General features: G+C 32.8%; 1 protein-coding gene across 1 annotated transcript; it reads right to left on the bottom strand.

The window, feature by feature from the left end:
- Positions 1–3348: 3348 nt before the first annotated feature.
- CYP19A1 (cytochrome P450 family 19 subfamily A member 1) lies at positions 3349–24810 on the bottom strand. The gene is made up of 9 exons (XM_068695926.1): positions 24444–24810; positions 22776–22926; positions 19152–19306; positions 17162–17338; positions 16330–16444; positions 14471–14585; positions 13693–13855; positions 10660–10901; positions 3349–7705 (listed from the first exon to the last, which is right to left on the bottom strand). Exons 1-9 carry the CDS (start codon positions 24583–24585, stop codon positions 7454–7456), a joined length of 1512 nt encoding a protein of 503 aa, XP_068552027.1. The 5' UTR covers positions 24586–24810; the 3' UTR covers positions 3349–7453.
- Positions 24811–25326: the final 516 nt, after the last annotated feature.

The raw sequence follows: 25326 nt of genomic DNA, 5'->3' as shown, positions 1-25326 counted from the left end.
TATTTCTAATATTAGAATAAAATTATGCCTTTGCTAACTTATTTTTTTTGAACTCTAAAATATTTTTAGAATTAAGTTTTCCTTGTTCTCAGAAGAAACTATAGCATTTATGCAGTCAGTGGGATTTGTACCTCACAGTTCATTAGACTTGCTCAGGATATCGAAATCAACAGCTATAAACTGCAAGTGCTAAAAAGCCTTGGTGAATAAATGTCACACTTCAGTTTATTTTTTGCCTTTTCAAACTGTGGACTGGTATATAAACAGTTTCTGGACTTGCAAAGGCTCAATTGCAATAATTGCATAAAACACATAATTGCATTATGTGTTTTTACTCTGATCCAAGTCCTGTCTGTGGTATTTTGTTTGAAAGACTGTGGTGACACAAATACACCATGCTAATTAATGAGCCTTTTCAGAAACAGCATTTTGGATTGGTTTAATCTTCTATTGCTCTGTTCATGTTCTGTCCCTATGCTCTATTCTACAGAGAATTCCTTGAATTCTCAGAGATGAGTATCTCTTCCTGCCCCACCACCCGATAAAGAACTGTGAAAATAGATTCATGTTAGCAAACTTCAAACAGAATATTTCATAATTTTATTATTATTATTATTATTATTATTATTATTATTATTATTATTATTATTATTATTATTATTTAAATTTGAACAGGTCTAATAGTATGCTTTGAGAAGCTCACAAGTTGATAATCTTTAGCTTCGTAACTTAAAGAACATTGTAAACTTGGGCCTCCAATAGATTATAATGTTTGGAGACTATTCCTATACGTCATTACTGCATCATTACCAATTCTTCCATGAAATACGATTACACTGTTATCTGTACTTGGATCCTAGTGTTAGTGATGACAGCTAAATTTCAGAGCATCGGTCTTCTTAAACTCCAGCTCTTCCACAGGGCTTTTGAGGACAAGTGTGGTTTCCAAAGAGCACAGAGCAAGCTCAGGAGGCACTATTCACTAGGGAATATATCTTTATGTAGCCTGTATAAAATTCCTTGTTCTGTGAGTTGCAAAGGTCACTGTCTTTTCCAACCTAAATGATTCTATGATCTCATGACAATGTTTTGGGTTATGGTCCCAGTGTCCTTTGGTCAAACTTTTTGACCAAAGTTTGTCAGCTAAGTGAGGGGGTCCTTGAGCATTTAGCTTTTGAGTTACCTAGTCTATTGTTTTTTATTATAACTTCTCTCTGGAGAGCATTTAGCAAGTTAGTTCTGTCTTGGAGACTTAATTGATACTCAGAGTGTGCGTTGAAACCCTAAGGTGAAATAATATAATGGAATGATAACATTTCTATGGTATGAATCTATCTTCTTTGCATTATCCTTCTTGAAAGAAGGAAGATGAGATCAATGAATATAATTTCAATTTTACTTGTACTTTGGAGATGATGAAATTTCATTTGAAAATGTTTCTGTTCACATCAAACACAGAAAATTCATTTGCAGCTGCTTTAGGATTCATTCCATAGCTGGATCTAATCCTTTTATAAAATTTAATTATGTGCTTTCTGAAATGGAAGTAAGTGGCAATTTTCTTAATGCAGTTAGCACCATACTTAATATTATAGTAATACTGATTTATAATGTTCTCATGTCTCTGTTATATTTTTTCAGTGTTGAATAATAGTTTCTTCTAATGTTTGCTGGAGTGAATAAGGGGGAATATAAGTACAAATACGCTTACAGGTGTTAGAAGGTGCAGTTTCCGAATACAGCTGTTATGATATGCCAAGAATCTTTCATCTTTATGACTTGCCAAGAATCTTTGAATGACTGATAAATGGAGAATGAGATTCAGCTCCATCTCCATATCATTATAAGGTAAAGATACATTTATAAAGCATTGAGTGAGATGCTAATCAGCTCTTCTAAAACTAAGAAGGAAAGAAATGGTTGAAATCCTATGGGAGGTATTTTCAGTGCTAATCAGGCAGCTTGTGCATATTGTGCCAAATGTATCCTTTTTTGCAGCTGAGTTCACTGATCTTGATTTTGTCCAGCAATTGTTTAAAGAATAAAGAGTTATGAAGATCTGGTGAGTTCTTGGACTGATAAGCTTGTAACTATTTGTATAAGCATGGTGAGGCCATATGAAGTGTTAGGACCTGCATTACTTATTGAAGGACCAATCAATACACAAAAATCAACTTTCCTTCATAGACTGTGTTTCGTTAGAGATTCCTGTTATACTGTGGACTATGGAAGAATGCCATAGAGGCACTAAATTAAATTAACCAAGCAACAGAGTAAAATAGCATATAAAAACATCAAATTAAGGGAAAGGGAAATAGTATGAAGACATCAAATTCAGTTAGGCAGAATTATGTTTAAAACCCCAACAGACACCTGAAATTTCTCAGAAATCATTTTGGAACTTACTAAGCAGGTTTCTATCAACCTTGATGCCAAATGTTGCATATAGATTCCACTCAGGCAGACTGGGAGAACAGTTTTAGTAAAAGCTGATATGTGAAAATAATGCTCTAATGGCAGTACTAATTGGAATAATCCTAGTAAGCTCTGTCCACATTATTGGTGGTTAGTTTTGTCTCCACCTGTATGTTTTCAATGACTTTGGAAGGACTCCACCTCTTCCTATAGCAGCGTTTAGTAGCTGAATAAGACCACAGAAGTCTGGCTTTTAGCTTTTGTACATCATCAGGGACTTTGCTAATATGTGGATTTGTTCTTGTTGTATGAATAAATTTTCTGTGTGTGCCATCTGCTGGACCTTGTTCAGAGCACAATGTTGACTCATGGCTCTTTTAAATAAATTTAAAAATAAATTTAAAAAAATCAGTTCTGTAAGATTTTTAACACATTTTTGCATTTGAATGACATTATACGGTGTGTAGAATTGTTGATATCTTGTCTACACTATAAAACTAAAGGTCTATGTTCAGAAACATTGGACTTATAAAAACAAGTTTGTTTCTGCATACTGTTTTAATGACTCAAAGTTTAACGTTTACAATAATAGTAGACAGATAATGTTTTGAGCTCTCACATTCTTAACCTCTCAAGTCATGGGTAACTCGCCTTAAAATGTCAGCAGAAAATTCCAGTCTTAGAGAAGTATTTATTTTGCTATGGATCAGGGCTGATATAGCCCAACGCATCCATTGTTTCCCTCTATCGAATAGTATTAAAATCCTTCCTGCTGTAAAGTTTCAACTGAGATTTTTAGTTTAGTTAAAAATGAAATTTAATGGGCTATTAACTGATTGGTATTCAAGAATGCAAAAAGTAGACAATCTAATAAAATGGCAATTGTTTATTCATGTTTAAATTAGAGCTAATAGAGCTTGTAAAATTCTAGGATTATTTTTTTTTTTTTTTTGCTGAGAGTGTCTCATGATCAGATTGCTTTTAGAAAAATATATTCATTTGCAGCTATTTTAAAGAGTTCTTGCGATTTCTATTGTATGCCATTTACTACCTTTGTTTCTGTAACTTATCCAAATACAAGAATTAGCTCTTTTAAAGCTTTCATTCAAAAGCAAAAGAAATTAGAATTAAAGAATTAAAAAGAAATTGTCATGCCAGCATATAAGTAGAAAAAGATTTTTTTTGAATCATGTATTCTGTTTATTTCCTTGTTCTGTTTCATTTTTATTAGATACTTTTCTTACAAGTAGCTGAGACCCTTTATATTTATGTTGTTAAGTCAAGATTTTTTTTTCCTTTTACATCCACAAATCCCTATTTTCTTCAGAATCACTAAAACAATGTCCCTTCTTTTCAATCTTTGAAGAAATGCCCTTACAGACAAGAAGTCTCATATGAACTTAAATTATTTACTCTATTTCTGCCATTGTATTATTAAAATCATTTGTGCAATTTTAGATCCTTGGAACTTAGTGGAAAATTTGATTTTAGCAGATTTTGTGTTTCATCCATTGTATCTAATATTTTAATCATCAGTTTATGCATCCATACACATTCATAAATTTAAACACTTTTTTGTGATATATTTTTTTTTTCACATTGGGAAAACATGATGAAACATAATTTTAAACTTTTTTTTTTTTTTGCATACAGATTTTATTTGATGATTGTTTTATTTTCTAACAGCATACCACATTTATGTGCTGTGAACAGCCCATAATCACAGTGATGTATTAAACAGTCTTCAAGTTTGATCTGTGTGAATAGATTGAACATTAATAGAATAGTCACTTGATGATAGTAGATTTGATGTCGTTCTAAAAGTCACCTACATTTTTACAGTGCCTGGTAATAAAACACCATTTAAAATCAGAGTTATATACAATAGGGTATATATATATCTAAAAGATTTAACTTGTTTATATCCACATGGTAATCTCTGAAATGCTGCTTCATCAATAACTGTTTTCAAATTTAAGTATGAAGAAGTGAAATGGGACTTAGCATGCAAATACTGATGCAAATAGACCACTGCATAACAGCCATAATAAAGACACGGAGAACTGGGCTCAGATTAGCTAACAGCTCAGATTAACTAACAGCTCCATTGTCCAAAAGTGGGCAAAATAAGGTACAGTAGAAACTAGAGGACCAAAAACACTATTTGCAAAGCATATGAGAAAATGTAATTAAAATACAATACAAAATAATTTTGCAGGCTTGTTTACAAAAGGTAAAAAATTAAACTGCCTTATTCCTTCTTTATTTCTTCTGTAAATTCTTCTAATTACAGTAATCATGCTTATGAAATTCCACCCTATAATGCCATCAGTATATAATATATTAAAGAAATCAGAGCAGCATACATTTTCCTGTCTACATGATTTCATATAATTATTTTAAAATTTGAATGATAAACATAGTTTATTAGTTCCAACCTTGAGAAAAAAAATGTTCTGAGAGACCTATAATTGTGAGATGGAAAACCAGAGAGTAAATTATCACTATTCAAAATGTTTGTGTCTGAAATGAATGAAGATGCACAGTGTATATAAAGTGATAGTTTATTCCCAAGCAAAAGAAGGTTCAGTGGATTATTTTTTTTTAAAGTTCTTATTCAGATGAAAATTTCATGGCCATCAAAGCACTCTTTTTGGTGTTTTATGGTACAGAATGAGGAAGAATGGGGTTTAATTTGGATGCTACCCTCTACCCACTTCTTTTTTCCAACTAACTGTATTTCTTAGTTTAAAACTTGCAGTGTATGTAGAAATAGAGGTTACATTAGGTATTCCAAATGTTCACGCCACTAAATCACTTAATGACTAAAAAAATGGAAATCCTATTTATATGCATGTTCAGTTTTGTCTGTAATTACAAGTAGTATGGGACTTCACTGTTGTATCATCTTTGGGTACTATGCCAATGCTACAGAGAAAGCTTTAAAAGTAACCTAGCTACAATAAATTATTCCATTTTCAAGTTTGATTAAAAAAAATAAAAATCCTGTAGAAAGCTTCCATGCTGTTTCGAGAAATAACCTAGATGTGCAGCTCTTCTTGATCACCAATTCCAACCTGACCTAATTCATTACCCTTAGCTGGAACAAACGTTTATTTGTTGGTTGTGTGTAGTTTTTATATGCTACAGAATATGTGGTCTTCTGCCAGACCTGTACCTGAGAGCAGTGGTCTGAGGGATTACACTAATTAACATTAATAAGTTTTCTAAGCAAGGACATAAACAATTATTTTTTTTTTTTTCTGTTTATGGTTAAAGTGTCTTTGGAGGAAAAGATTAATATAAACCTATTGTTTGTTGGTTGGTTTTATCAAGAGGCTTTACCCTGAAACCCCCTTTTTTTTAAGTTACACAACATGAACACTGAAGCTTACCAAAAATGGAAAGTTTCTTTCAAGGACTATTGTCAGTAAACCAGGGAGGTCTTTTCCTTCTTCACCAAATAAACAACTTATCATTAGGCTAGTAATAAATGTCAAGGTATATTTCACAGATTTTGAGATATTTTAATTTCCATTTTCAAGAAGAAATGTAGGTAGTTATCTAGTTCTCCTGTAAAGGACCATATATAAAACTAAGTCTAATTTTAATATTAGTAATAATATTAAAAAAAAGTAAAAACAAACAAACACACAAACAATAACAAAACCCACAAACTTTTAAAAGTGTTTTTGAAAAATCTACTTGTTGCTTCAGAACTTTCCTCCTTTGCCAACTGCAGGGTACTGCACAGGGTACTTCACAGGGTACTGCAAAACTCTGAGCAGTACCCTGTGAAACTTGCATCTTACCTTGAGTAGAGGAGTACAGCCCACTCATTTTGACCTCACTGTATTTAAAGGAAAAAAAAAAAAAAAAGACTGGCTCTTGAGCAAGAGTATATGGAGCAAGATGCTTAGATGCTTTAGAACAGGAAAAGCACTAAGAGCTATGTGGATAATTAGGGAGGGATTTTCACTCCTGCTTTGTGGTGTGGGGATATGGGAACAACTCTAAATCTTACTATGAAGTAGAACTGCATTTAAAAATAGATTGAATCAGGATTTGGTACTACTTAAGCAGTTTAGGAAGAATTTGAACTTCTCCAAACTGAAGCAAGATGGGAAGTTTTGTCAGAAACAGAGCTGTGGGCATTGCCCCACTCCTTCTGTATGATACTAATGGTAATGTTTCATTGTCATTACTTTATTCTAAGGTCATTCCTAAAATGTTCTGTTCTAAGGTCATTCCTGAAATGTTTACAGACCCTCTTAAACATAATCTGTAGCAGAACACTGGATTTTAAAAGTACAGAACAGTTTTCTCAACTGTTAAATTTCTTGGTTCTCTGAAAATTACAATCAGTCTAACACCGAGTCCTTGGTATCTGCTTAATATAACAGCAAAACACGGTAAATAAATGTTTTGAATGACTTTTTACAAACTTTTCAGAACTTAAATATATTCTAAATATTATAAAGGACATTATTGTAGATATGTAATACATGTATATGTTTTTAGTGTGACAGCTTTATGAATTTTAAATTGTTTCATATTCTTAAAGTCAAATTTAGTATTATTCAGATGTGTTTGAAAACAAGATGATTAGAACTTTCATGGTAAGTAAGTACTGCTAAGTCCAACTTGGGGACAGAAGGTAACAAACCCAGAAATGAGTCCTGGAATTTAGCACACACCAGGCATGTGATTTTGACCCCCAAGGCTCTGACTTTGCACCATTTGAAAAGTGACATGTGACTTCATCTGAACTTGACAGTTTTAAAAAGGGGTCAGGAGTCCTGTGTATAGTGCGATGTCACCCAACAACAGGACTGTTTTGCAAATTTGATCTTATTTTATTACATTGAAGCTATGGCCAGAACTTTAGTTCTATTGTATGGGCCGAACAGGTGGTCACTTGGAGCTGTAGTGATTTAGGGGCAACAAAACATTTTACATTATATCTTTACCTAGGAATGAGGAACATTTCTTAAAGTGACTGGCTGAGAACGCCCTCTAACTTTAATGCTGATCCATTTTAGTCACTCTGCTTCTTATTTGTATTTCTTCTTGGTGTAAAAACCATTTCCAGCAGAGGCTGCCTTTCTATTGGGTGCATGGATAAGTCATTGTTTTTCTGGATGTTGTTAAGTCCTCTTCCTTTCATTGTCTGTACTCTGCACCGTCTCAGAAGAGTCACCAGAATTGCTTTCATCATTACCATGGCAATAAACTTTCCTACACAGCCCCGAGGGCCAAATCCAAACGGTTGAAAATAACGTGAAGGAACCTGCACAGAATAACATGAGGAATAAACTTTAAGGCATTTTTTTCTTCACAAAAGTAGCTAAAAAATTATGGAAATCTATAGGAAATATATTCTTTGGGGAAAAAAAAAAAAAAAGTGTGAATCTCTTAGGAAAAGAGATTTACTTATTTCCTTGTACCCAAGCTATGTCTTTACCTCATGTATTCTTTTTCTGTTACTCTTTACGCTGAACAGTCCTCCTGCTCAAGTCAGACCAAAATACAGAAATGACTACAGAAATACAGGAGGTATGCCAATTCAAATACTAAAGTAGTAGCAAATGTAAAATTTAAGCATTTGAATTCTGCCATTTATTTCAGTCTGTTCATCCTGTGAACTATAGGGATTTTACCATAGGTTGTGAAGTAGTGAAGGTTTCACTCTAATGTACATTAAAGTTCATTAAAAACTTTTTCAGAAAAAGTTAATTATAATGTTCATAAATGTCTAAGCTAAATACTGATGCCTTAACTAACATTAATCACAGCACTATACACCTACTACAATTATGATAAAGCTAGTGTTTCTGAAAATCAATGTTTCATAAAATGTACTGTCATTTTTATTTGGCATTTAACATAGACAGAACATTTTATAAATGATTGTCTCCTGTCCTATCAAATAAAATGTAAAATGTGGGATTCCCACAACTGTTGAAGAATTCACAGCCAGTTTCTGTTGTCTTTATCAATGCTGAATAGATCAATTATCCAAAAAGACCCCCTAAAACATGAAGATTACTGCTTATGACATACCAAGACACCAAGGAAATAAATAAATTATTTTTCATCATTTGTGAAGTTTAAAAAAAGAACACACTAGCTGCGTTCTGATTTCCTGTTTAATCCAAGAATAGAAAAGGCTGCTTTATATTGAATTTTCTAGAAAAGTGTCTTTTTTCCTCATTTCCAGACTAAAAAATGTTTACTATTTAAATTATTTCAAATAAACAACTGTACTTTTTGAAGAATGATAGGTAAATAGAAATGTTTATAATACAAAGCAAATGCAGCAGCTGGCAGCATAGCACAATGGCAAATGCACAGCTGAGGAAAATGGAAAAATATTTAGATTCTAACAATGTCATCCTATAAATAATGGTGTTGGTTGCTATTCACTTAGAGAACTGTGTGAAAATTGTACTTGCTAGAATAATTATGTGGCAAATATAATGCATCAAGTCAGTTAGAAAATGTGTGGTTAAATATTTGGTCAAGGGGAAATATTTTTAGAAGCAAAGTGTGCTTGTTAAATAAGCAAGAAATACATTTTGATAGAAATATCTAGAATGAAGACAATGCGTGGCAACGTGAAATCAATTCACAGTGAATAGTTATTTCAATAAACTTAATCACTTATCATTTTCTTGAATTTTCTAGTGCCTTCTCCCTGATCTGTTGTTTTTAGTACTGTGTGCAGAGTTTGCTGTGGGTAATCAGCTAGCAGTTTAGAAATGTTATCCTGCATGGTTAGTTCTTGTTGTGTATATGGCATATGTAGTACTCCTGGATTTTTGATAGGTAGAATGTAAAGCTTGGAGACATATTTCTAGCTTGAACATACATATCTTTTGTGTCTTTATTTTCTTAATTATTTATTTGTATGCCCATTTTGGAAGAACTGAAGCGGATCTTCTACTTATTCCTTTAAAACTGAAATCATTCTCTATGGATGCTTATGGGTGTAGCTTCTAACATCTTAGGAAAAAAAGTTTTGCCAGGTAATAAAACTTACTTCCATTTGTTTTTCAGTTAGTCAAAATGAGAGTTATGACAGCTGCAGTGATCATTAACCCTTTAGCTTTAGCCCTATGCAACCTTAGTATTTGACAGGCCACTTGACAATATAGTTTGTATACAATGAAAGCCTGTGCACCTGTGATAATAGGCTAATGTTCTGTAGCCCTTCACAGGGCTAAGCTGACTATGCCTTTCACTCTTACATGGCTATTTGTTCCAGAGATCTAGCTAATTGCTCCACAGGAGTGCTAACCAAACATTAATATTTAATATTTCGTGCCGTTTCTTGGACAGAAATATCTTTTATTTCCATCTGCACTGGTTAACAGTCAAAAACAAGGAATCAGTCTTGCCATAGAATTGGTCTATCTTCTTTCACTGTGTTTTTAATTTCTCCATGTGATTATTGCTGAACGAATAAATTTTTGGGAAATGATTTATTTCATCAGTAATCAGAAGAGCAAAGTTCTGAATGAAAACAAATAATCTGAAGGATGTTTCCCAATAGTAGGAATTTACATGTAGAAAACAAAAGAAAACAAAAGTTCACATAACACTGTTGATACAGGACTTAATGTGCGCTAAAGAAAATTCTAATTCTTTTGGGAGTAAGACTAAAACCTAAATGCTGTGCTGAACTTGAAGAGAATTACCTAGCATTTTCAGTACTGAGCTGGTTAAAGCTTAGGATTGCCACTTCAGCCTAAAAAAGGTGTTTATTTTTACTTAGATTATTTTTTTTTGTATGAATAAAATGGGAGCTAGATTCTCTGTCTCAGAAATTGCCATACTGCTCCACCTCTCCAGAGATTTCTTGATTCCTTACACTGTCTCAGCTCTGCGTACTTGTGGCATGGCTGTAGCTCCCCAAAGCCTCTTTATTTTGTCCAGTATCAGGGGAGATAACTGTGTGTGTGCCTTGGACATACTTCAGAATTTTTAAATCGAGATTAAGATGTCTGAGAAACTTTTTGTTTTCAATAACATCATTATTTCTGAATTAAAAGGCACTTTTGATAGGGAAATGCCCACCTAGCTCTAATAATAACAGTAATAAGCAGGATGTATCACTAGCCTATGCACTTAGACAAAGAGAAAATGGACTTAAAGTCACAAAGGTCTTGATTGAAATAAGAGGAATATACATTGTCAATAAAAATACCCAATCTCCTGTAAGAAATAAGATGGCAAACTTACATTCTTCTCAAAATTTTCAAGAGAAAACTCATTTGGTTTTGGGAAGAATTCAAGCTTATGCATGCGTCCAATGTTGAGAATAATGTTTGTTCCCTTTTTCACAGGATAGCCATCAATCACATCATCTTGTAAAGCTTTTCTCATGATCAAATCCACAACAGGCTGGTATCTCATGCTCTCATAAATAAAGTTCTCCACAATTTTCAGGTTTGGTATGTCATCACTCTGTACATCTCTGTCACCTTCAGGAATAAAACAAATGGTGCAAAAGTTGGTTATGAATTTAATAAGTTCACCATACAAATGCCAAAATATTTTGAAAGATTCTCAACTCCTAAAATGGTGGGAAGGATCCAACATCATCTAAGTAGTTTTATGCATTCTTACATATTTGGGAAACATGGAATATCAGCATAAGCCCTGATTGTTTTCTTTTTTTTCTTTTTTTTTTCTTTTTTCTTTTTTTTTCTTTTTTCCCCTGAAAACTGACAGCAAGTAGAATCTGGGAATAGTTTATGGATGCGAGATGATAATTTTGTAGAGACCTTACATTTTCATTGTGTTGTTGTGTTTGGACAGATGTACAGGTAGGTCCTAGAGTGAAATTAATAATTTCAATTACCATGAATAACATCTTCCTAGTTGTTTTTTAGCAGCAGTTTCAGTACCACAATGTAGTCCCAGTGGGAGCCTTGAACTTTCAAGCCACAAGCAGCTGAAGACCTAAAGCTTGACCACTGCAATGGTAGGTTTCCCACATAAAAAGGACCTTTGCTACCCCAGTTAGTCATTTGCTTAAGGAAAAGTCAACAACATACTACTGCCTTCCCAAAATCAAGGCTTTCAGAAAGAAATTGTGAGGGTGAATATTGGCGTACACAAGTCTTCCAAACACAATAAAATATGATGTATTGCTCTGAAGGGAAGTAGCAATAATGTTCTGCTATGCCAGCTCTTCAGAATCACCCATTTATAGATCACTCTTAAGCCTGTAGGCTTAAGATGTAGGCTTATTGATGTGCTTCACATCAATATGCATTACATAAATCTGGCCATTAATATGCTTTACATGCATGAATCCCTGTAATATTTGTAATCCTTCCAGAAATTTTTAGTCTATTTCCTAGTGATGGCTGAAAAGCAATCAGCGAAACACCTTGCTGCTAAGTTTTCTTCTGAAAATTTTTCAATGCCTGTCTTGTTCATATTTGCATTTGTAGTGGTTCTATTTAATGTTTTTATGGGTTCTGATTTCCAAATACCAAACAGTAATTCCTTTGTATTGGTTACTGAAAATACATTTTGTTCTGAATCAGAATTAAATTAAAACTCGAAGCATCTAATTAATTCTTTAAAGTTCCACAAATGTAGGTAATGCTCTCCAGACATCGCTGCCATTTTAAATTCAAGGAACTGTAATCTTAGCTATTTTATAGACAAAATATATAGAATTGTGGATGTTTTGTAGCTAGTTGATGAATTTGTGACATCTTGTACTTTTCCACTGCCGTGTTACCTTTCATCAGGTTGTGAAGTAATAATTTTCAAATACAAAGAAAGAGTAGAATGTATCTTGGTGTTTTATGGAATGTTTTGAAATCTCAACTTGAAAAAAACAACTAGAAAAAACCTTCTGTCTGTTACACAGTGATAGAAGCATTACTTGGTAAAAATAATTTAATGTAATCTGGAATCAATTGTATGTTCTCTCAAATAATATTTGTAAAATCAGAAATATTTTTTCATCAAAACAACAGTACACTAAAGACCAGATATTACTGTGGGAAGTTAAATGTTGAAGACTTGTAACTTAGTAAGTTAGTGCTTGTCTCTTCAAACTACACAATACTTGATGAAGAAAAAGCTCATTTGTAAGGGTAAATGGCTGTTTATTTTAGCAGACTTCAAGATTGATAAACTCTGGCACGTAATGATTTTATGGAGGTTTTCTTTAGTGACAGATCAGAGGCTAACCTCTTGCATTATATTCTATCTAGGTACCACTGAGAAGCCAAGTATAGTTGTGGGAAAAAAACCTTTGAGTTATATATTAGTGGAAGATTTTGCTATTTTTATGGCTTATAGGATTCAAATTTTTTGTTAGTCAGTAAACTGATATCAAAGCTCACTGTTTGCTCGATTTATTTCAGTTGCAGTGTTTCAGACAGTCAAAAAAATGGCCATGAAGAAGACAAAGAGAAATGCTGTCTCCTAGCTTGAGGTGGAAAGATGCCAAAACATTTTTTAAAAAGTTTTGAAACATTTTTTAAAAAGTTTTGAGATAACATCACAGCTCTTGCATTGTATCTAAAACTTGAATTAAAAGTACCTTAGAAAAAGAGCAAAGGATTTGTTATATGCTTGCCACTGTTTAACTGTTCAAAGTAAATGTTGAATAGGAGTGGTTGAAATTAATTTCTATATAGTTTAGTAGCATTGCGACTTTGAAAACTAGAGAAAGGGATGAATATAGATTTGGAATATTTTGATTGTTTTTGAGTGGCTCATCATTAATACTAAAATATTATACTTAATATAGTTTGAAATCAAAATGGATGACAGCAGAATAATAAAACAATTTTAATTTTCTTTAATATTTTCTTTCTGCAGTCATAGTCAAAATTAGTTAAGTTCTATACACGTGTAGAGAACTGTCGATGATTAGAACTATTTGAAATGAGTGTCTCCACTTGCTACTGAAAGGGAAATAGAAAATAATTTCACTGGAGCTTATGAGGTGAGTGATGATTTGCACTGCTCTTGTTGAGGGGTGAATAAGTGCTTTTTTTTTTTTTTTTTCCTAATAGCTTGTACATTCTTATAAATCCTGTTTGAATTTGTCTTAAAAATATTTAATCTTTCACTTGACCTTGAATAAAATTGCTTACATACAGTAATAGTTCATATACTTTACAACAAATACTTGTGTTGGAAAATAATCCTTAGAATTTTTAGACTTTGAGTAATGGAAATTAGATCACTGCCCAAGCAACATTATATTCCTACATTAGTGACTTTGCAGGTCCTGCTTACCCATAACAGTTTCAATCTCCCTCATCATCTTCTCTTCCACTGTGGGGTGCTCCGCAATCAGTATTAGCATAAAGAAGAGAGTCACAGACAGAGTATCAGGAGCAGCAATCATCATCTCCAGCACACACTGGTTCACATTCTCAGCAGTCAGATCTCCTCTGTTCTGAAAAAATTTGAAATGTTGGGGAAAATGTTGATTGCTGAACTGTGATGCCAACAGAATTCTGCTTAAACAGAATTCAAGATCTTGAGAGTCCCATATGCTAAAAAGCATTTATTTTTTATTTCAGAGAAAAACCAGGAAATCCATGTTTTAGGGAATGTGTATGATCTTCCAGAAAAGCATGGTTTTTTTCTTATCTGAGATTCTTGTTGACTTATTACCTTTCCCCACAGAGTCTGTGAGCTGTCAGACATTATGCAAGATACGATTTACATAGCTTTTGAAGCTTTTGCATACAAAAGGTAATATATACAGATAAAATTTAAGAGTTAGGGAAAGACTGAAGAATGTTCAGGGGTAGAGTCAAGAGTTTTGAGGATGTTATTTAAGCCATGAAAAACAAAATCATACAAGCACCTGGGGGATTCTCCCAAGCCAACTAATTTGTTTCTGTTCATAAGACTTTGATAGTTACATGAAGTCTGAGTGGTAAAGTCTGTATTGTTAGTGAATGGAGACATGGAGAAACAAACAAACAAACAAACAAACAACAACAAAAAAACAACAAACAAACAAAAAAAACAACTTAGCAATAATTTGGTACATTGTCAATACCTGTGCAAAAATCAGCTGGGATGCAAAATCCATGTGCTCATCTAACTTTTCAACGGTGGAAAGCTGTTGTCGCTTCTGTTCTATTAAGATTTCCATTGCGCCTTTCAAATCTTTGCTGAAAGTGGATAAAATCCAATATATTGATAAATATCTGCAGCCTTTTAGTATATGACTAGATATAGGTAGATAGGATATGTTTAGAAACATGAAGATTATACTAATGAAAAAGACTAACAAAGGCAGAAATTTAGTCTTCTTATAAATGGCTATATGGTTCTATACAAAAGCAGCAATACTTTTCTTATAAAAATAATTTCTTCTTCCTTTGGCCTGAAATCTTATTCTCTTCTTGTAGAACTGAAAAGAATGAAACCTGTCTATCTTAGAGTGAATAGAGTTTTTAAAGATTTATTAATATTTCCAAAGATTTCTGTTCCCTTGCATATTTACACTGCAAATGAACTTCACAAGAGGAATAATTGTTTAAAAAAATGCAAGAAAAATTGTACTTTCTTGGTGGTATAGTTGACCTCACTGTTTTGTAAAGCTGTAATCAGACATACTATGTCAATAGTATGTATTTCTGTTGGAAAAATAGTGAAGTTCAGTGGTGTTTAATACTTTATTTGGCATTTTAAATTAGCTACAGATTTGAAGGTAATGTTCTTTTTAAAAGGCTTGTTTTATAGGGGGAATAAATCCAAAATTAAAACTTGGTAAGGTTTTCATATATAACATTTTTATGTATTAGAAAGAGCAACCCAACTTTATCAGAAGTGGTGATAACCTGTGGTTTTCTTCCGCATTGCTTTAAATTCAGAGATCTTTATCTTTTTTTTCTTTCTTTCTTTCTTTTTTTTTTCTATTTTTCCCGGTATAGATTTATTAATATGGTTATTTTAATGAGATTATTTATGCCCACTAATATTTGCCCACAAGGACTTTCTAGTAATAATTGGGCCACTGCATTTAGCTATTATTAGAATCACAGAATAAAGCACTAAGCACTGCCGTAATAACACTGGTATGTATCTAATTTGTAAGAGAGCTGTTGGTTATGAACCTCCATCTTTCCCTTAAAGTCTTTATACTATATAGCATTATCAAAACTAATTATTACATATGCTTGATAAAAAGTATTTTTCTCTCCTTAAATGGACTCCAAATCCAAAACGAACAAACTCATTGCCAGTTCTTTTTATAGCTGGTCTTCTTTAGGCAGAAGACAGAAAATGAGAGCATCAAAATAGAAGAGGGATTATGTGCTTTTACAAATAGGAAGACAGCAAAAAACATTTATTCTTGTATAAAGGAAGAAACAATCTTGAAATAGATTATCATGCAAAACACCAAGTTTTAGCTCAAAAAAAAAAAAAAAAAGGTTGTTGACACAAAAATGCGCATTATGGACACCAATAAGTAGAATTATACCGAGGGGTTAACTCTCTTTTGGGATAGTTCCATGGATGTAGATGTGATTTCTTATGTCTGACAGTCTGTGGCCTAGTATTTGACTGTCCTTAAACAGACAGTTAAAGTAATTTCTCCCCATAAGACGGCTTTTTCTTTCCTCTTTGAACTGAACCAATGATTTCAACTCAGTGTCATATCTGAGATGGCATTAACTAATAATTTGGTGAGTGAATATGGGCCTTAAATATTCCCCTGAGTTTAGCCACTTGTAGCATCACTGACAGATCTCATTCTGCTATCTTGGGTCTGCAGATAGTGGGCTTCAACCAGTCACCTTTGAAATTTTCACATTTTATTCTCTAAAAGGAAGAGAAAAATGAAAGGAACGTTCTTCCTAGAAAGAAATAATCTTATGCAAAAGATTTGTAAAAACTATGGATACTTACACTGCCTCTTCATATTTCTTGCACAGCCAAGAAATCTTAAAAAAGATGTCAGGCTTTAATAAAAGTGCTTGCCAAGCGTCAAAGTAGTTCTGAATCTTAAGTACAATGGCACTTTCTGAAAATAGATGTTAACAAACAACTGTATAAAAACTAAACTTCAGTAGTCAAATAACACAAACGTTTCAGGAAAATTAATAATGAGGCCCCACTCCCTACTCCCACTGAGTTGACAGGAATTTGATAATCATTTTGTTTCTAATGTGTAGTAGATAACGTTAGGAAACAGTTGTGGCACACTGCAGACAAGATACATTTCTTTGTAAAAACTCTTGATAGCTAGCTAAAAGGAGATCGTGTGTCAACCAGAGCCAGTTTCCCACAGGAGAGAAGGAGCAGAACTCTATTGCACTGTATTGATATGGGATAATTTGTACATCAGGATGTTACTTCTGTCAAATGGTTTTGAAGGTGAAGAAGTCATCAAAGTTCACCTGAAAAGTTGTCAGGTGAACTTTCCAATGCAATCATTTAGTTTGGTGGAAAGATTTCTGTTTCTTACATGTATGTAATGTTGAGGCTGTAGCAGCCTAGTACATAAAAATGTTTTTACATGTTATTTGCTTGATTGTGACAAGTTAAATATATGTATTTGATCTTATAAAATTCTCATAACTAGACTCACTTATCAATCAATTTCAGTTAATTATTTAGTAATATAACAATATGTTCTTGTTCCATTTTCTGAAACAATATTTCTGAGTGATATAACTAAGTTTTTCTTGTTTATGCACTTAAGGTTCATCATAAGTTATAAAAAAAAGGCTGTTAGTACCATCCAAAGGGATCCCTAGAAAGAGTTTGTTAGATGTGTCAAGCATGATCCGTCTCATAAGATTCAACACATTGATGTTTCCTACTTCAGTGGTCACTTCTTCTAGTTTATCCAGGTGATCAATTGTTGATTCAACACAAATGGCTATCATACGCACGAGACCAGGACCAGACAGGGCTGTAAATAGGTATATGCAAAATGATAAAAAGATTAGCTTTCATGCCTTATTAATAACTTATTGGCAATAATAGCATCAATAAAAATCTTTATAACTTAAGTGACTGGAACAAAATTGTTTTGAGAGAAAAACATAAGCATTTTGACTTAGAATGGCAATGAACCCAAGGCCCAAACTTCCCTTGCATTCAGTCACTCTGTATTTCAGGCACACATTTCATGATAGGTTCACACAGTGTTAGCACAGATGAAGCCAAATACATTTCACTATCTTTCAGTGTTGGAGGTGTATATCCTCCATATCCTCATCTGCAATATAGGCACTGTGGATGTCCTGCCTTGCTTGCAAGGATGGTGAGCAGGGAAGTTAGATTGGGGATTCACAGGAAGGAGGATAGGAATTTTTGGAATCATAATCCCTGGGTGTTCTTAAACAGCATGACAGGTTTCCAATAAGCTCCCCACAGCCTATAGTGTTGCTGTGGACATCCTGAGGCTTAATCTAGTAGTAGTCTAGATGTGTTAGCCAATCTTAGTCTGTCCATCTGTGGACATTGGGAAATAGTGTCATTATGCATTTTTAACATTATAAGAAATTAAAAGCAAGCAAAAGCAGTGGTCAGTTCTGTTGCTGCATAATTTTTATGATAGGATCTGTCTGGAATGAATTCAGATAATTTTGAGTGACTTTGGAAATCTTGCCTTCTATTTAAATTTATTCTATGTAAATTACTTTTCCATATAAGAATTCCTCTAATTGCCTAAAGGACAATATTTTATCAAATATATGTTGAGAGTAATTGTACATTTATAAGTGAGAAGAGAGGTTGTCTGTGTTGTAAATACAGAGAACTGGTAGTTCTAGGAATAAATAGAAAAAAAATGATTTCCTGTTATCTTTAACCAGTACAAAGTTGCTGGTACTTTTCAATGGCAAGATCAATTAGGAAAGGCCTAAGTGTCATACAGAAGTACAGATATCAACAACATGGTAAGGAAGACTTAACAGATGATTTCTTAACTGTAATGCTTGCAGAACAACAAGGCAACAAAGTGTGGTAGTTTTGTTAGGAAGGCTGTAAGATCATAACTAGTTATAATGATATACAAACAGTGAAAATTTTGTATTTGGAAGGAAGGTGAGTCCAAAATTTACAGACTCTTAAAACAATAAAAATAAGAAAATTCAAATTTTACTGTATTTTATTATTATTGTATTTATTATATAACTTATTTTATTGTATTTATTTTATTTTATTGTATTTTCTTATTTGATTTCAAGCTAATGATACAAATTACAACAACCTTTTTCTCATTACTACAAGAGGAAAAGATTGTTCTCTATTTCTACATTGATTCCTAGCATATTAAATGGATTAATATATAGTTCTGCTGTGCAGATCTTCTAAATTAATTTTGAAACTATACACACATTATTTTCTTTTAATTAGAATGAGAAAAGTCTGAACACAATTAAAGCTGAGGTTGGAACTTCCAAATACATTAATAGAAGTGCCGGTTTAGCTAACGTGAATGTTGGTCTTGAAATTTAAAAATAATTTTAAGTATGGTTTGTGGGTGTTTTTTTTTTTTTAAGCAGAAGAGATTAGGCGTCTGTAAAAAGATGTGAAGACTGTTTCAAATACCATACCAAGCAGAATAAGTGTGAAGGAGCATGTGCAAGAAAATATATTGAGACATAAAGAGAGAACTGATTTTTCTAATTTAATTATGCAAAGGACAAACAACATTTCAGAAAAAAATACTGTGTGATAGAGTGAGGCAGTGTGTTAATGCACACTGATTTATTTACCTTTGGTAAAAAAGGGTCGAATTTCTTTCCAATGTGCTGGGTTGTTATTAAATATGATCCCATTTTCATACATGCCAATGCACTGTAATCCAAGCTTGCTCCCAAATCGAGAAACATAGTTCCAATGTTTCATTACATGGAATACACTTGAAGATCTGGGAAGGAAATGGGGGGAGAAAAAAATCTAACTAAAATACAGTTTCATAGATTATATACAAAATTTTTTTTTCTGACATTCTCTGAAGTGCTGCCTTTCATTCTCTGATTAGCAGAAGGTACTGTGCTTGACACCAAATGTTGCGCCTATTACATAATTAAAAACAAGATGATAAAATGGCTTCAGAATTTGTACTAGAGCAATAATGCATTCTGTCTGGATTTAAACCTATTTTTCAATTAAAATGCAAATGGTGACCAAAAGTCTTTAATCTGAATAGTGTATATATATGTTTAGGGACACACACATATACTCTCAGGCAATGACCAATGTCAGATGTTTCAGATGATGGGGTAAAATAACGAGTTACATACATTCTTGTATAATATTTTTTTTTTCTAACTTTAGATCAATTACATAAATTGGTTTATTATTTTGATGTTTGATTTTTGTTTCCTTTAAAAATTTCTGACATACCATGTAATACAATCCTACTGAGAGTTGGTGTGTGCTTTTTAAAATCGCTGCAGGAGTATTCCTCAGACTCTCAAGTTTATACCAGATGCAGGAAAACACTGCCCTACAAAAATTTCAGATTGTATTTTGAGCATAACTATGAGGGCTAAGGTACATATCATAAAGAATGAAGTGGTAAAACTGAAGACAATGTGTTTAACATCCATGTACATTTCTAATCTGTCTATGATAGCACTCATTGACTATTTTTCCCTATTTTTTCAGAAGTATTAATCATAGTATCCTACCAATTTCCACAATCCTTGGCAAATATTTTGGGAAGAGATGTATATCTCTGTCTGCTTGTCTATCCCTCCCTCCCTCCCTTCTTCCAATCATCATTCCATATAATTCATACACTTGGATTTTCTGTAAACAGTTCAACACATCCACCCCAAATATGATACCTCTTACTTCATTATGTAAGAAAAAATATTTTTCTTAACTTGAAGGCAGTAACTTGGCAGATTTTAGGAAATATAATTAATTCAAGTATGTTAAGGAGGGAAGACAAATTCTGCTTATTTCAATGTATTTAATATTTTTTTTATGGAAGACTTCAGAGTTTTCCTTTGATGACTTCATGGTCTGAACTTTTGGGTAGACCTGTGCGGTGTCAAGAGTTGGACTTGATGATCCTTAAGGGTCCCTTCCAACTCAGGATATTCTATGATTCTATGATTCTATGACTTAAAAATAACCAGACAGTTGACAACTTCATTATGATGTGTATTAAATTTCACCTATACTTTGGCAGCTCTTTGGTCGTTCCTAAACACACCTGCAAAGTATTAGTATACTAAGTACTTTTGGTTATGCAGCATCATAATTTTATCAAGGATAATTACTGATAGATAAATCTATTAAACTGAAAAAGAAATTTTATAAAATCAGATGTGTGGGATGAGTATTCCTAAATCGAAATATAATGAAATCCAGCATATACATACTTATCTTTTACAGTTTACAAGATTTATTTACACACATTCTGGTGAACAGGTTGTGATCAGCTTTATTGCTTTAAGATATTTCCTTTAGAGGGAGCTAGCATTTTAGAAATGGTAGTGTGATGAAAACCTGACTAAATATAAGCTAACAAAAAAGAAGGAAAATCAGAGCACAGACTGAAATGAAACAATAAGCTATTTTCTATACAGTCGTACATTCTTTGTGGACCAAATTGCAGATTTCTTACATGGGCTAATTATTATTATTTTTTTTTTCAGTTGAGTAAAATAAATGGGAATTATTTCTTCACAACTTCATCAGTGCTAGGTTTTCACCAGCATTTTGCATGAGCAGTGGTAAATATAAGATGTTATGTTGTGCAAGCAAACAAGCATGGATTATTCAGCGTGCATGCAGCTCCAGCCCCTCCAAAGAACTGAGCATACCCTTTCCTATGTGTCCCCCCAGTTGCTCTCTTTGCTAGTTTCACTAAATGTTTTTCATGCATCAAGGAACATCAGCTATGTTTCATGAACATGAAAAGATGGTGTTGAATTAAGATAGTTGTGCCCAGAAATAGAAAGGTGCAGGAAGCTCCTTTTGCTCATTCCATTTCATGCATCTACTCAAGAGACATAGAATAATATTTTAAGGATAGGTTTTGACATATGACCTTGTATAAGCAGATTTTCTTTATAAAACTATTTACTGAAGTCCTCCAAAAGACAAAATCTCTTGTAACTAAGATTGCAACATCTCAATATAATTAGATTTGACAGTAAAAATTCAGATGACAACAGTGGAAACACTATACATTTTCAGTACTTGGGATACATTTAGTTTTGGAGTGAATTTATGAATCACTCTGAAAAAAAAAAATATATATATATATTAAAAAAAAGTTAAATTCTAGTTTTCCATATGATATCTATGATTTTAAGTAAATATCTTCAGCAAAACTGAAGAAAAGTGATGTGTAGACTGTAAAGTGTAAAGTCTGATGCTATGGTATGCTAAAGTTTATCGCTTTGCTTCTTACCAGCACTACTGATTTGTTTGTGAAGAACTGGTAATACATACAGTGAAAGACAGGAGTAAGAGTTCACAGAATGTTATGTGATCAAAACATTATATACAATGTTACGTGAATTAATATTTACAATATCTACATAGGGTAGGAATGTAAATAGTTTTCCTGTAATGATTACCTCTTTTTATATACATAGAGATGAAGCTGACTTGCTCAAATGGAAAATCCTGTAATAGTCCTCCTTACTGCATTATCTTTCATAAACTTTTACATAATGAGAGGTGAATATTCATTGATTGATATTGCTAATAATATTGTCATTTATTATCCATTTTGCATGGTAAATTTTTTTTTTTCTTTTCTTATTTTCTCATGATCATCCAGAAGATCCAATATAAGCAATTGGCTACTGGAACTAATAAAATGATAGACTGCATTTTAGTATTATGCTTAGTACTGTGTGTAATTGAACTCTCTGAGTAACCCCAGTAACTGGAGTGGAATTACTCATGATCCTGTAATGCTGCATTTGCTTAATTACCCTGCTGAACTGGAGCCATAATCTTCAAGCATTACTCTCATTTTAAGGAGAATCTTAATAAGAACACAGGAACTAAAATTTGATTTAATCCTGCACTGCAGTCAGGGTACTATGTAATACTATTGTTAAATGGAATAAGAAGAAACTGTAAACATTTTTTTAGGATTGAGCCATAATTCTTGATCTTTCTTTCAACTAAGAAAATGAGATATTCTATTCAGTAGTTGTCTCTAGTAGATACCTCAATAGTAGAGTCTTTAAAGAAACAAAAGATTAAAAAAGGATTTGTGAACATTAGGAATTAATACTGTTATGTTAGGATAAATTTGTAAAATAATAACTTAAATTCTACTTTTGAAAAAAATAGCAAAAAAGGTTGTAAAAATATGAAAAAGCTCTTCATATTATTAAAGATAGAAAATAAAGATTTACTTGCTGATTATAAATGTTTCTTCACCGCTGATCCAAACTCTCACAAATTCTCCATATGTCTTATTGTAGTAGTTGCAGGCATTACCAACTCCCATCCAGAGAAATCTCCCATGTGAAATGAGGGGGCCAATTCCCATACAGTATCCTGGCCCTAAGGAAAAAAAAAGACGAGTTTTGTCATCAGTGCTCTCTGACAAGAATATATCACTCTTTTGGAAAGGACATTTTTTTACATTACATCAATGTCTGAAATGGGCATTATCCCATTATGAAATTCTGTCTTACAGAAACTTGCATCTACATCATTGAAACCTCATTTATTACCCATGAAAGCCTGCGATTCATTCAATATGGATACAATAAATAAAATTCATTACTTTATACAGCTTCAAACTACTGCTTTGAGATTGTTTATATTTGGAAGAACGGTGGCTAAATAACAGAAGGAAGAAGCAATCTAAAAAAAATGCATGTGGTTTATTCATTCATGCTTTTAACAAAACCTTTGAGTGATCTTGGCTAAATTTGTGCCCAAGTGTCATAGTAACACCTACAAAAGTCAACACCTTTTTGATGTCATTAAATATAATTAATCTCTCATAATGTAATCTAGTTACATTTCTCTTAGTCATTAACACCAGAGTAAGAAAATAGATATTTAAAGGAAAAATTATTTTTTAGTGCTGTGAATTTACAGAAACAGCATGCTGCAGTAGGAACTAAGACTGGATTAATAAGCATTTAATCAAAGCTCTCAACTAAAACCTTTTGCTATAACTCATCATCAAATGTCCCTCTTACAAGAAAAAGGAGAAATTGGAGAGAACAGGAGAGAATTTGCATAGTCATTGCATTATTTTTAAAAGGAGGTTTTCCTTCTTCACTGAAACCTTAACTTGCCCTTACAAAGTCTGTAAAAACATAAATCGGATTCCATAAAATGAAACAAGTTAAGTGTTTATAAAATCTTTTGTGTTTTACACTGTTTAAAAGATTTACAAGTTGCTTATGACTCCACTGTCTACTAATAGAAATCACAAGAACACAGATTATTCAAATACCTGTAATCTTAAAGCAAATTAATTTGTATCTTCTTGTCAATCTCATCAAGAATTCAAATAGAAAGCACTACCTTTTGTGTATAGTTTTGCCTGTTCTCTAACTTTTGGAGAGATTTAGCACATGGAAGGAAATTTGGCAAATATTTTTTCTCTGATGTTGCTCTGTTTTGGAGGGTCTCCAGTGGCAAACATGGTGATGAAAACTAATAATTTACTAACATGTAAATAATTTCTGAATTGATGGTGTTTGCCTCTACTAAGGACAATTCAGGAAGCTTTAAACTTACAACATATAAAATGTAGAAGTTTATAATGCACATGAATATATGAACATCTAGACTTCATAAAATAGTATTATATCTTTCTAGCATATACACAATAAAAAGAAAACTGAATATCATATATTTATATAGCTAAGCCAGTTTTATTATGGAAGTACTGAGGTTAAATAGAGCCTGATTTATTTTATCAATTATTTTAAAAACTTGTATTATTAATAATAATACAGTATTCATTCAGTATTACCCTCTCATTTAAATTTGAGAAACACACACACACACAAAATATACTTTGACAGCTTTTATGTGATACCGCAGAGTTAGTTTACCTGGTATTGATGATGTTTCTTCATGATTCCATATTAGAAATAGAAAGCACATAAGAATGAGTATGGGCACTGTGGCCATTGGCATCACATCTGGTACTAGGCTGGTGATGTAGTGCATTGGATTGAGAGTTTCCAATATCATCTTTTCCAAGAGATTCTGCTTTGCTTTAGATAGAGAGAATGGGGAAAGAGGCAGAGGTTTACAAAGCTTAAAAATATATACTTTAGTTGGTACCTCTCAACCCTCTAGAGGTCCTGTAAATGAGCAAATTACTTCTTGAGGTAGCTTTATTTTATAATGAGACTGACTGCTGGGACTGCTTGCCAGGACAAGCTACATCAGAAGTTGAAACAGATGTGCAGCAGACACTCTTTTGGCTTGGAATAAGTAAGCTTTTCTGACCTTGATATTGAAGCATAGTTTTAGATGCTTTGGCTGACAGACCTCTTATCTCTGATATTGTCTTGGCTGGCCAATGCTGAGGTTTACTCCTTGCAAATTTCTAACCAAAACACAAGAAATTAAACTCTCAGCACATGTAGAAGTATTGAATGAGTTCACTTGTAAGCTTTTATCTCTGTTACTTAGCCTTTTTCCTTCCTGCATGCCTTTAGTGTTAGTCCTCGAATTTCCAGAATACCTGCATTAGTTTTGCAGATACCGTGTACTTTGGGATTTTGTTTGACGCAATGTACATTTTTATAGTCAACCTTTGAGTCTAAATTCAAAGGTTGACTATAAAAATAGTGGTGCTTCTGCTGATGAACACATTGAAAAAATTAGTGTCTGCTATAACAAACACAATCGTGAATTGTCTGGTACTTTGGGTAGTAACCAGGGTTTGAAACAGGACAGAAAAAACAAGCAAAGAGAAAGGTCTCT

This window comes from Anas acuta, chromosome 12, assembly GCF_963932015.1.
Source record: "Anas acuta chromosome 12, bAnaAcu1.1, whole genome shotgun sequence".
Classification (NCBI taxonomy): Eukaryota; Metazoa; Chordata; class Aves; order Anseriformes; family Anatidae; genus Anas; species Anas acuta.
Note: the sequence above shows the minus strand (reverse complement) of the source record. Positions and strands in the feature narration are given on the sequence as shown.